The sequence below is a fragment of the Polypterus senegalus genome, chromosome 9, assembly GCF_016835505.1.
Source record: "Polypterus senegalus isolate Bchr_013 chromosome 9, ASM1683550v1, whole genome shotgun sequence".
Classification (NCBI taxonomy): Eukaryota; Metazoa; Chordata; class Cladistia; order Polypteriformes; family Polypteridae; genus Polypterus; species Polypterus senegalus.
Window position 1 is genome coordinate 178008537 of NC_053162.1, and position 13169 is coordinate 178021705.

Genomic DNA, 13169 nt, shown 5'->3' on the forward strand with positions numbered 1-13169 from the left:
TGAAGGCTACACCAGGTTTCACGTCCGTCAGCTAAGAACAAGAAGATGTGGCTGTAATTGGTACTTGATTATTAAAAATGAATATTAAAATGTCACCTAGTGTTATAAATCTGTTTCATCCGTGATAGTAGGTCAAACTTTACTATAGGTAACATGAATCCACAGATCAATGCAGCCTCTCAGTAAAGGATGATGGTGGCAGTGTGATGACGTATGAATGTTTGTTTGGTATACATTAGGCCTCAATACTAAGTCAGTGTCATCTAAATGCCATGACATACCTTAGCATTCTTTGTGACCATGTGCATCCCATCTGAGACAACAGTCTACTCTTTTCATTTGAGCCAATGACCCTGATCACACAGCACTTATTATCTCAATATGTTTCCACAAATATGACACTGATTGCGTCTTACTTCAGTGGCTCAACCATCCCCAAATATCAATTCAAAAGAACACTTTTGAGACCAGGGTGGAACAGGAGGTTCCCAACATGAAAAACCTGAAGGAACTGTAATGCTATCAGTTTAACATGGACCAGCATTCCTAAGGAATGTTGCAAGCGTCTAGTCAAGTCCAGGCCTCAAAGAATTCAGACTGTCCTAGGGGTAAACAAGTTTCTTACCCAGTACCTAATAAACTAGACCACGGGTGTCTAACTGCGGTCCTGGAGGGCCTCAGTGGCTGCAGGTTTTCATTCTAATCATCTTCTTCATTCTTCAGTTTTTGCTGCTAATTAACTTTTTTTGCCTTAGTTTTAATTAACTTGACTCAGACTTCTTAGTTGCCTCTTTTTCCTTAGTTAGCATCCAACAATAATGAGACACAAAATGAGCCGCCACCTGACCAGCTCACCTGTGCACATCACACAATATCTGAAAATAAAGAAAGGTGAAGGTCTCGGTTAGGCTGATCTCTTAGGTCACCAAAACACTTTGACAGTGCTCTTAGAAAAAACAGAAAATCAACAGTTTTGTAAATGTCTGCTGTGGCAGAATGAGAGCAGCAACAAGCCACATAGTTAAATAACGGGTTTAATTGATAGCAAGAATCAGCCTCTCATTATGGGATTGGTTGGAGTGAAATTGGTTGATATTTGAAATCCCAGTTTAGCTGGTCATCAGTTGGCTCATTTCACATCTAACTTCTGTTTGGCTGTCATTTAATGAAGAAATAAATACATTTAAATGACTGAATCCTTAAAAACAGGGCTATTAAAATGAAGGGAAAAGAAGTTAATTAGCGGTGACAACTGGTTACTGATTAGGAAAAGGGTTAGAAAGAAAACCTGCAGCCACTGCGGCCCTCCAGGACCGCGTTAGACACCTCTGAACGAGACAGTGAGTATATGTTGGTGCAATGAGTGATTACATACAACAGTAGTATTGATTGGCAAATTTTAACAAAACTTCGCTGCAAATATGCCGTGTTCACTGGTGACCTTGTTTGCCGAAATATTCATGGAAATTTCTTGTGCAGGCGGCTTTGGCAAAAATATTTTTTCCAAGCTCCCCATGATGCTTTGCAAGGCCAATGTGACTTGTTGCTGAAATGGCCATCGCTGTGTCACAAGCATGCAAGGAATAAAATTACGTTTCAGCTGCTGGGATGCGCTGAAATGACTTCCTCCCACCCCATCCACTGAACAGTACTGCATGATATTTTTCCTCCATCTCTAAACCGCACTTGTTTCAGCCACTCGCACTCATATCAAACCTGGCACTTTGATTGCCGCATGTGGATTATCAGTAAAATTAAAAAAATAAAAATAAAAAATGAATGTGTCCCAAATCCACAAAATGTTGGAGAAACAATGCCATATTTCCATTCCACTTGCATGTAAAAAAATACATGAAAAGCTTATAGTATTACTAGTACTGCTTAGTAATATACTGAATATTGCTGCTGGCAGCACAGCACCACACGGTTAATTATGCATGTGAATTAGCCATGTGCTCAGCAATAATCTTAAAACAAGCCTTAAAGGTGCCCTCTCCTTCCTCCCCATCCTCATCTGAAAACACAGGACACACTATGAAATAATAAAAGCAAAAGATTTATTATTATATAACAATGCATTTCTTTACTCTTGATGGAAGAAAAAAGTGTGAAACATTAGCACAGATACATGGGACCAAAAAGAAACAAAAGACGTTCCCTGGGGCAGTGACTTCAAATAATGGAATTAGCCAATCCCACACGCAGTATACCTGTATATACAGTGTATGAAAGTGTATATATGCTAATGTGTAATCTTTATTATTTTTTTTTTTTTTTTTTTACATATTGCTAGTTTGTGCCCGTTTCCTGTTTTTTTACTTGTGGAATTTGTTCCTCCTGCATCTTTTGCTCTTTGAGGCACTGTGATGCAGTGGTTAGCACTGCTGCCTCACAGCACAGATCACATATTTTTGCCAAAATAATCAGTCCAGAATTGAAGGCATGCTTTTCCTTAGCCCTCTGGGATGTTTAAAAGACAATTGCATCATTATAATTCACTCAAAACAAGTTTAGTTCCTCCTCGCAATAATTTCGCTGAACTTGAGGCAAAGCAAGTTCGGTGGGGTTTCCTCATCGGTATATCACAGACCGCTTATAGCCTGGGGAAATGTCCAGAGCACTTGCTGATGTATGGAAAAGACTTTTTTTTTATAGCAGGTCAGGTCAGGTTGGAGAGCATGCACTGGTGCAGCACATTGCTGCACCCACCACACGACAAAACAGTTTGGGATCCTGGTTGGCAACCCCCCCCCAGGAAGACATGCAGTCCAGTCCCACCCTCCAGAAATGACCATCTGTCTGCTTCAGCCTGGTGGTACGTGGGTCCCCTTGGCCTGGTCCAGCCATTTAGGTTCTCAAGAATTAGGATCTGGTGAGCTGGATCACTCTCGGGAAATCGCACCACATAGCTGTAGTGCTGTAACTGGCACTCCCTCACAATGCAGATAATGTGCCTTATTCGGGACTCCATGAGCAACCGCTCAGTCGATGCAAAATCCAACCAATGGTAGCCAAGGATTTTTCGAAGAGACACAGTACCAAAGGAGTCCAGTCTTTGTCTCAGGTCACTGGATAGCATCCATGTCTTGCATCCATGTAACAAGACAGGAAGCACCAGGACTCTAAAGACTTGGACCTTCATCCTTTTGCAGAGATATCGGGAGCACCACACACCCCTTTTCAGCAACCTCATGAACCTCCCCCATGCTCTCCCAATCTGTCTACTGACTTCATAGGAAGAGTCACCAGAGTCACATGAATGTCAATGCCGAGGTAAGTAAACATCTCAACGCAGTCAACACCCTCTAAACAGACAGACACACTGCTGATGACCATGCCCAGGAGATCATTAAAGGCCTGATTCTTGGTTTTTATCCAGGACACTCTTTTATAGCCAGCAGAGTAGAATCCCTTCTGGCACTAATAGGATTTGAACCAGAAACCTTCCAAATGCACCTTGAAGTAGAATCTGTCTCAGCACCTAAGTGGAAGGGAAAATGTTCTCATCCTTGTTCTATTGGAAATCTGGTAGATTTTTGGGACAAACTTTGACCATATTTTTTCATGCAGTATGAACAATATACAGTATTATCAGATATGAAGAGTATGTCTGCCTTTAAAATTGATCTATGAATTTTGTGATCTTCCATATTTCAGTTTAGGCTTAGAAGTCCATCACAGGACACGCTCACTCACTCAGTTATTCATCCACAGCAATTCACAGTGAGAAATTTAGAGTCACCAGTTACTGCAACATCATTTGGAAATGAAAAGAAAACCTGGAGCACTCCTAAATAAAACCAATGAACGTGGTTGGAACATGCAAGTTTTGCATAGAGTTGGATTTTGAACTCAATGTTTTAAAAATTTGAATATTTTTCCCCTCATGGATTTTTTTCCTTTTTTTGTTTTCCTGCAGAAAGGAGGAGCTCTGAAAAAAGGACCCATTGCTAAATCTCTGCAGGCAGTGAAAATGGTACTGCCTTACAACCCTGAAGATCTGGTGTGGGACTCACTTCACCGAACTAATCAGCAGCAGTGTTATTGTTATTGTGCTGGTCCAGGAGAGTAAGTCTTTTTGGAATATTTTATTGTTATTTAAGGATAAAAAAAATCCAGATTAGTCCTATTTACGGTAGGGTATCATAGATAGATAGTGTAATAAGGAAAGAACACAGAGGAAAAGGTTTGGGGATCCACTCCTTATATTGGCAACTGATAAATGCAGAAAAACAAATCGCTGAGTAATCACAAAGGACTGAGTCCAAATAGAACTGAATGGGGAAGAGAGGTGCTTGGCTTTTATAGGTGGTGTGCAGGAAGAGGCGGGTCCATGACGGGAGTGGCAGAAGTGAGGTCAGTAGGAGGGTGTGGTCTGGACAGGAATGCAGAAGTTGATGCCGGTTCAGCTGGGTTTCCCTTCAGATGATCTGTAGAAGAGAGAGAAAAGAGGTTAGTGCACTTCATCAACCCTCAAGCTGACATCTTACCCTCAATAAAACCCTTTGACTGCCACCCATTTGCACGTGTATGACAAAAGATAGATAAATAGACGGAAAGACAGAACTTTATTTATCCCCAGGGGAAATTTAGCTTTTTACAGAAGCTCTTTAAATAAATTATTAAAATAAGTTAAACATACTTTAGTCTGAACACACACAGAAATGACTATAAAGCAAGAAAATTCAAAAGAAAGAAATGTTCCAACTTGGCTGTCCCAGTCCCAGTAAGGCAGTGCAGAGATATATCACTGTTGGTATAAAGGAGCCCCCGTTGCATGTGACCCTATTTTTCTGTGCTAAACCCCTGGATTTAACTGGTGAGGACAGACTGGTCACTGTGGGAAGTACTTATTGTGTAAAGAAGGAAAGTTAAAAGAATTAAGTCTGTCTTTTCGGAGCCAAAACTTGGCATAGAAAGAACCAAGCCTTGAACGCTATAATCAAAAGATAAAAGTGCTCAAGTGCAGCTTGAAAATTGAATGATCATGTAGCACTGTAAAAAAAAAAAAAATTAAATAAAAATCCTGTCTCTGTGTAAACTAAAATCTGTGCAATTATGTTTTTTCATGTAGCAAGTTATGCTTACTGTTCACTAAGGATAAAAGGGGAAAAATATGACCATATCCTCTTGAATTAAACACACCCTTGAGTCTTATATTAAAAAATATGACGTTTCTTTAAATGTTTATTTAGGAAGCATAAAGAATTTATATATTTAAATACAGAATTAAACTTTAATGGGTACATGGTAGAGAAATGGGTTTACACTGCAGCCAAAAAGATCCGGTGTCTTCATTCTGAATTTCATGTTTTTTGATTTTTTATGTTCTTTTTGTGTCTTCAGGGATGTCCCAAAAGGTTTAGATTTAATAGGTTAGTTAACTGATGATTCCATATTGGCCCTACGTGAGTGTGGGTGTGTGTGTGAGTGGGCCTGCAACAAACTAGCGGAATGGTGTCCCACTCTGATCCTGGAGGGCCACAATGGCAGCAATTTAAACTAGGTAAACTTAAGGTAAAGAATTGCCACATGATAAAACCCTCGCCATGTTTTAGAAAAGGCTGGCAGTGGGCCTGTGTTCTGTAATATCAATATATATAAACTGCTCAAAAAAATTAAAGGAACACTTTGAAAACACATCAGATCTCAATGGGAAAAAGAAATCCTCCTGGATATCTATACTGATATAGACTGGGTAATGTGTTAGGAACGAAAGGATGCCACATCGTTTGAAATGAAAATGATCAACCTACAGAGCCCTGAATTCAAAGACGCCCCAAAAATCAGAGTGAAAAAATTATCTGGCAGGCTAGTCCATTTTGCCAAAATTTAATTGCAGCAACTCAAAATTGTACGCAGCACTTTGTATGGCCCCTGTGTTCTTGTATACATGCCTGACAACATCGGTGCATGCTTCTAATGAGATGACAGATGGTGTTGTGGGGGTCTCCTCCCAGATCTGGACCAGGGCATCACTGAGCTCCTGGACAGTCTGACGTGCAACCTGCTGGCATTGGATGGACCAAAACATAATGTCCCAGAGGTGTTCTATTGGATTTAGGTCAGGAAAGTGTGGTGGCCAGTCAATGGTATCAATTCCTTCATCCTCCAGGAACTGCCTGCATACTCTCACCACATGAGGCCAGGAATTGTCGTGCACCAGGAGCCACTGTACCAGCATAGGGTCTGACAATGGGTCCAAGGATTTCATCCTGATACCTAATGGCAGCCAAGGTGCCTTTGTCAAGCCTGTAGCGGTCTGTGTGACCCTCCATGGATATGCCTCCCCAGACAATCATTAACCCACCACCAAACTGCTCATGCTGAATGATGTTACAGGCAACATAATGTTCTCCATGGCTTCTCCAGACCCTTTCACTTCTGTCACGTGCTCAGGGTGAACCTGCTCTCATCTGTAAAAAGCACAGGGCACCAGTGGTGCATCTGCCAATTCTGGTATTCTATGGCAAATGCCAATCGAGCTGCATGCTGCTGGGCAGTGAGCTCAGGGCCCATTAGAGGACATGGGGCCCTTGGGTCACCCTCATGAAGTCTTTCTAGTTGTTTGGTCAGAGACATTCACACCAGTGGCCTGCTGGAGGTCATTTTGTAGGGCTCTGGCAGTGCTCATCCTGTTCCTCCTTGCCCAAAGGAGCAGATACTGGTCCTGCTGATGGGTTATGGACCTTCTATGGCCCTCTCCAGCTCTCCTAGAGTAACTGCTTGTCTCCTAGAATCTCCTCCATGCCCTTGAGACTGTGCAGGGAGACACAGCAAAACTTCTGGCAATGACACGTATTAATGTGCCATCCTGGAGAAGTTGGATTACCTGTGCACCCTCTGTAGGGTCCAGGTATCGCCTCATGCTACCAGTAGTGACACTGACTGTAGCCAAATGCAAAACTAGTGAAGAAACAGTCAGAGAAGATGAGGAGGGAAAAATGTCAGTGGCCTCCACCTGTTAAACCATTCCTGTTTTGGGGGTCATCTCATTGTTGCCCCTCTAGTGCATCTGTTGTTAATTTCATTAACACCACAGCAGCTGAAACTGATTAACAACCCCCTCTGCTACTTAACTGACCAGATTAATATCCCAGAAGTTTCATTGACTTGATGCTATACTCTGATTAAAAAGTGTTCCTTTGATTCTTTTGAGCAGTATATTAGTATACATATGTGTAAAATATATATATACACAGTACATTTCGTAAGAATAAATGAGCGAAGTCAAAGCAAAGAGTTGGTGTACCAGGGTGGTAACCCTATTTAATGTTGGTGACATCTGTTATCACTGTATACTTGTTATCATTTCATAAGTTTCTGTGGCCGTGTTGTTCAGTTTCGCGAGAAATTTGATGTTGATTCACTGTTCGATTTTTTTCACCCAACATTATCACGGCAACTCGTGTAGAAGAATTCAAAATATCTTGTACTTCATTAAAAATAGTTTCTTATGGTTTTAGATATTTTAATTAAAGGTAATAAATGGTTATAAAAACATTTCTTACGTACACCAGTGCTTTTGATGAAATTCAAGTTTGGCTTGCCATTTTTATCTACGTATCTCTTCATCAGTCAGTCTAGACAGACATTATGTTCAATAGATAGATAGATAGATAGGTGCTTCATAAGACAGATGGTAGATTGGATGACCTTTATTGATGACAGAGGGGAAATTCACTTGCTCCAGACATAACACAGAATAATGATAATAAAATAAAGAGAAAAAAAGAATCTTTTTTTCTCTTCAATTCATTTTTTTGAGCCCAGAACACAAAAAATGGTTTAGAAAATCAAAGTTTTGGTTAAGAACAATGACAGCCAATGGTCATTCTACTTTTTTACTGGCAGTTTATAATTTTCCTTACAGGACATTAGTCCACTGTGCCGGATGCCACAATTATACTTCCCAGGTTTTGCATGCAGAATACCACTGGGAATGAAATATAAGACCAAGAGAGGCCTTGTTATACAGAGCAACATTTGGTTAGACATCTTAACATCAGTGCCTCATTAATGCTTTGCATGTTCTGGATTTCTTTGGCTTGTGGCCTAACAAATGCGTAAAGCGTGGAAGAAGAAGTCGTCGTGTAAATGAAAGTAACATCTGTTTAGAATAGGGAAAGCTCTTCTACAACTTCTGGAGTCTGTGCTGTCATATAATGCTGTGTAAAACAGTGGGATCTGTGGGCTGCAAGCCGAGAAAAAGTGGGCAAGGGGTTATAGCGCAGTTTATGACATGGATTCCAATACACAAATGTAAGACAGAATTCATGGATACAGAAAAGGACATCTTAAACTAATGGGGGGCATGAGCAGCATAGTTTCAAGTTTTAGTCTCAGTCAGTATGCATGGTGTTGGTCAGACTGCACATTTTTTTTCATCAACCAAAATAATAAAAAGTGTCCACTACTGATGCTTCAAGCTTATGGTTTGGATAGATTATGGGATGTGACTTTGAATATCTAAACTATGTGTCTCTTTTTTTCTTTCCATAGGTGGTATTTGAAGATGTTACAGTGTTACAGGTGCAAGCAGTGGTTCCATGAGGCCTGCATTCAATGTTTGAATGACGCCATGATGTTTGGAGACAGGTGTGCTTTTGACCTGAGTGGAAGTCTATCTATTAGAGATCCCTAATTAACTGGACGTCATACTGGTGTCAGCTAATAATAGGGTTAATAATATGTATCAATGTCTTATGTACAATGCTGCTAATAGTGACTCAGTTCTGATTTGTAGCTCTTGAGCGTGAACAGACATCAATTCTGAATGTGTCCGGAATGCAAAAAAACATTAATAAAAACAAATGTGTCAGGCAGATGTAACCCACTAGAGCTCATGAACACCAACAACATGGTTGCTGCAATATTCAGCACAACTGTTTGCAGTGGAATGGATCTGCTGATGATGGCAACAGAGAATAATGAAAGATGAAAGCTTTGCTCTGAGCACCGTTTTCAGTACCATTTCTGTTCACAGAAAACTGCTGACATAAGAGAGGAGTTAGGACTGGAGGGAACTAAATGTGAATGGTTTAATGAGAAACCGGGGTTTGACCGTTTCTGAGTGTCAAGGGGGATGTTTGAATAATTAAATCAAAGTCTACCTCAGAAGACATGTAACAATTGGGCTGTACAGTTTGTTAACATGTGCATACTGCACACTGTCCAACCTCTTTGGTAGTAACACTTCAACAGGGTGTTTGCTTGTCCAGTCACCATGAAAGGCTTTATTTTGTGTTATAATGCCGGGCCATATCTGGTTGCCTGAAGGAGATGAAAGTGTGCTTTTGAAAAGGTTAGGTATATTCCCATTATGTCCTCCTCCCAATAATCATAGATAGATAGATAGGAAGATAGATACATGAGAGAGGCAGTATATGATACATAGATGAATGGATTGATTGATTACTTTATTTGCCCAAAGGTTGAGAATTTAGCATTTTACAGAAGCTCAATAATCAAATATTATAACAAACAACCTCCTCAAAATACACACCAGAATGGCTGAAAAGAACATACATTGACAGATGTTGTTGTTTTTTTTTTTGATAACTTCTGTTGATTCAGTAAATGATATAAGTAAAAATATATCTTATTTGTTCACTTAGTTGTCCTGTATCTAATACGATAGATTACATAGATAGATCTATTAGTTATTTTTGATGAAGACTTGAAAACAGTCCAATAGTAGAGGAATTGGTAAGGGAACAAATAGTTTTCCATAGCACTGCATGTTATCTACCATAAAATTAAATATATTTGTTTTTACATTTTATATGACAATATCACAATCAATTGTATATTATACATCTAACTCAAAGGCAGGCATTATTGGCTAACATCAGAATATGTTTAAGCTGAAAGCTGCTTACTGCTTAGGTTATACACTATTATAACCTTAAGTCAGAAACAATGTCTAAAACACTGCTCAATTAAACAATAAAAAAATATAAACACATTAGGAAATTTTTCCAAAGATTCATCCTGGGTGTATGTCAGAGGACTCGAAGAAAGCTGTTTGAATTGCTTGCAGGCGTAAACTCTGTACAAACACAAGAAGACTTCTGAACTATGACCTATGCACCATGTGACTACACCTGACCAATCATAAAAGTAGACTAAGTTGATTGTCTTATAATTTGAACACCCCTAGATTTTGGGAAAATGTGAAATGACTACAGGCTACATAACATAACATTCTCAGAACCACTTAATCCGATTAATTTTGGGCATCAATTAGAAAAGAGAAACTGTGAGAGCCAAGGCAAACTCAAATACAATTTAATTGACTTATTAAACAATAAGTAACCCTGGGGAGTTCAAACAGAAGATTGTCTACATAATTGCAATGTACCATACATGAATAAGGATAAATATTCCCAAGAAAATGTTACAAAGGCACTCCAGTATGCAAAAATATGTATATAAAGAATTAAATTATTTTCAAAGAAGTTATATCTTGCATGTACAAAGATAATACAAAAATAAAAAGGCCAAATAAATTCAGGCCTTGCAGATTAAAAATGCAAAAATTATCAAAAAAGACCCTAAACTGATAAAGGCATACAAACTCAAAGCCTAAAAATATTCCAAGCAACCAAATATCACAAAAAACAAAACCCAAGAACATTAGTGACAAAAAGAAAAAATGAACATCAACAACAACAACAACATTTATTTATATAGCACATTTTCATACAAATAGTAGCTCAAAGTGCTTTACATATTAAAGAATAGAAAAATGAAAGACATAATTATAAAAAATAAATCAACATTAACATCGAATAAGAGTAAGGTTCAATGGCCAGGGGGGACAGAAAAAACAAAAAAAACTCCAGACGGCTGGAGAAAAAATAAAATCTGTAGGGATTCCAGACCATGAGACCGCCCAGTCCCCTCTGGGCATTCTACCTAACATAAATGAAACAGTCCTCTTTGGATTTAGGGTTCTCACGGAAGGGCTTGATGATGATGATGGTCACGTAGACTTCTTCCTTTTAATCCGTCCATCATTGTTGGAGCATCATGAAGCTTTGAGTAGGTGGAGGTGGCGCAGGCCACCACCACAAAGAAACCGGAAAAAGAAACAGAAAAGAGAGTAGGGGTCAGTACCGATTTTAGAGCCACCATGAATAGTTGTTATGATGAATTGAACATAGAGTATCAGGATTAAGTTAAATTACGATTAAAATGAAGTTATAAAAAGGCCATGTTAAAGTAATGTGTTTTCAGCAGTGTTTTAAAGTGCTCTACTGTATCAGCCTGGCGAATTCCTATTGGCAGGCTATTCCAGATTTTAGGTGCATAACAGCAGAAGGCAGCCTCACCACTTCTTTTAAGTTTTGTTCTTGGAATTCTAAGGAGACACTCATTTGAGGATCTGAGGTTACGATTTGGAATATAAGGTGTCAGACATTCCGATATATAAGATGGGGCGAGATTATTCAAGGCTTTATAAACCATAAGCAGAATTTTAAAGTCAATTCTGAATGACACAGGTAACCAGTGTAGTGACATCAAAACTGGAGAAATGTGTTGGATTTTCTTTTCCTAGTTAGGATTCTAGCAGCTGCATTCTGCACTAGTTGCAAACGATTTATATCTTTTTTGGGTAGTCCAGAGAGGAGTGCGTTACAGTAATCTAGTCGACTGAAAACAAACGCGTGAACTAATTTCTCAGCATCTTTCAGTGATAAAAGAGGTCTAACTTTACTTATGTTTCTTAAGTGAAAAAATGCTGTCCTAATGATCTGATTAATATGTGATTTAAAATTCAGATTACAGTCAGCAATCACCCCTAAGCTTTTTACCTCCGTCTTGACTTTTAATCCTAATGTATCCAGTTTATTTCTAATAGCTTCATTGTATCCATTATTGCTGATCACTAAAATTTCAGTTTTCTCTTTATTTAACTTGAGAAAATTACTATTCATCCATTCTGAGATACAAGTCAGACATTGTGTTAGTGAATCAATAGAATCAGGGTCATCAGGTGCTATTGATAAGTACAGCTGTGTGTCATCAGCATAGCTGTGGTAGCTCACGTTGTGCCCTGAGATAATCTGACCTAACGGAAGCATGTAGATTGATTAACATCTTAATCTTGGAGCAAAAATGAGCCAACAACTTGCTCAATGCCTTAGCGGCAGGTTTGGGGAAAATTACTTTTAAAAGTAATTTAGTTGCACTTTTCGATACTCACAAAAAAGTAACTAAATATGCAATATCGTTACTTATTAAAGGGGACACTGTGCTGTAAAAATGCCACCATCCGTCAGATAAGATTTCAAACCGAGGTTCTGACACTTTGTGGTCATTAAAGATCCCTGGGCATCCTACGTACCCAAATGTCCCAGGTAAATTGCCCATCCTAGCCCCTTAATCATCCCCTTTTTCTTATTGGCTCACCACTTCACCATCTACCAGCTAATGTGTGGTCAGTGTAGCGGCACAAAAATGGATGCCGTCACATCGTCCAAGTGCATGCTACACATTATTGGTGGCTCCTCACTCACTGAAGCACTTTGAGTAGTGAGAAAAGCACAATATTTAATGTCAAAAATTATTATTATAAAACGTAAAGTGTTACAAAAAGTGCATTACTTTTTCCTCTCATGTATGAAAAACTACATATTTCACTGACCAGCATAAATCCTAAACCCATATACAAACCTTCATAAATCTACACTGACAAATTTGATGATTTTCTTTGTTTTCTGAATATGTTTAGTCCTTCATGTGCTGTGAAGTAAATAACATCCATTTCCTTTTTCCATCCCTAACACAAAACACCGATGATTGGCGCTATGAATACTGGCCGCTGGGCTACCAGATCACACTGTTGCAGAAAATCCATAGCAAGTAAATGGATTCTAACTAAACTGACTCGTCGTTTATAGGTTTCCATGAGTGAAATGCACAAAGCACACTCTCTTTTTTGATCTCCTGTGTGATTGAACCCTGCAATTGACCTGCTTAAAGTCCCTGAGGTTTGCTTCTTGCCTTACACCAGTGCTGCTGTAATGATCACTGGCTCTATGTAACCCCAGAGTGGGCCAATTAAAATCCACCTCTCCGCACTTACAGTATTAAATGCGTACTTACAACTTTTGGTCAGTTCTTTTCACTTGATTGCACGCAACGCGCTTGCTTACACTCTT

The 13169-nt window shown here is 39.1% G+C and overlaps 1 protein-coding gene across 2 annotated transcripts in view; it reads left to right on the forward strand.

Annotated features, from left to right (window-relative positions):
* Positions 1-13169, forward strand: part of phf19 (PHD finger protein 19) — a 158763-nt gene that overhangs the window by 78651 nt on the left and 66943 nt on the right. For both annotated transcript variants that reach the window (XM_039764401.1, XM_039764402.1), the window contains exons 6-7: positions 3920-4068; positions 8503-8598. In XM_039764401.1, coding sequence (XP_039620335.1) covers positions 3920-4068; positions 8503-8598 — 245 coding nt within the window. The remainder of the gene's footprint in view (positions 1-3919; positions 4069-8502; positions 8599-13169) is intronic.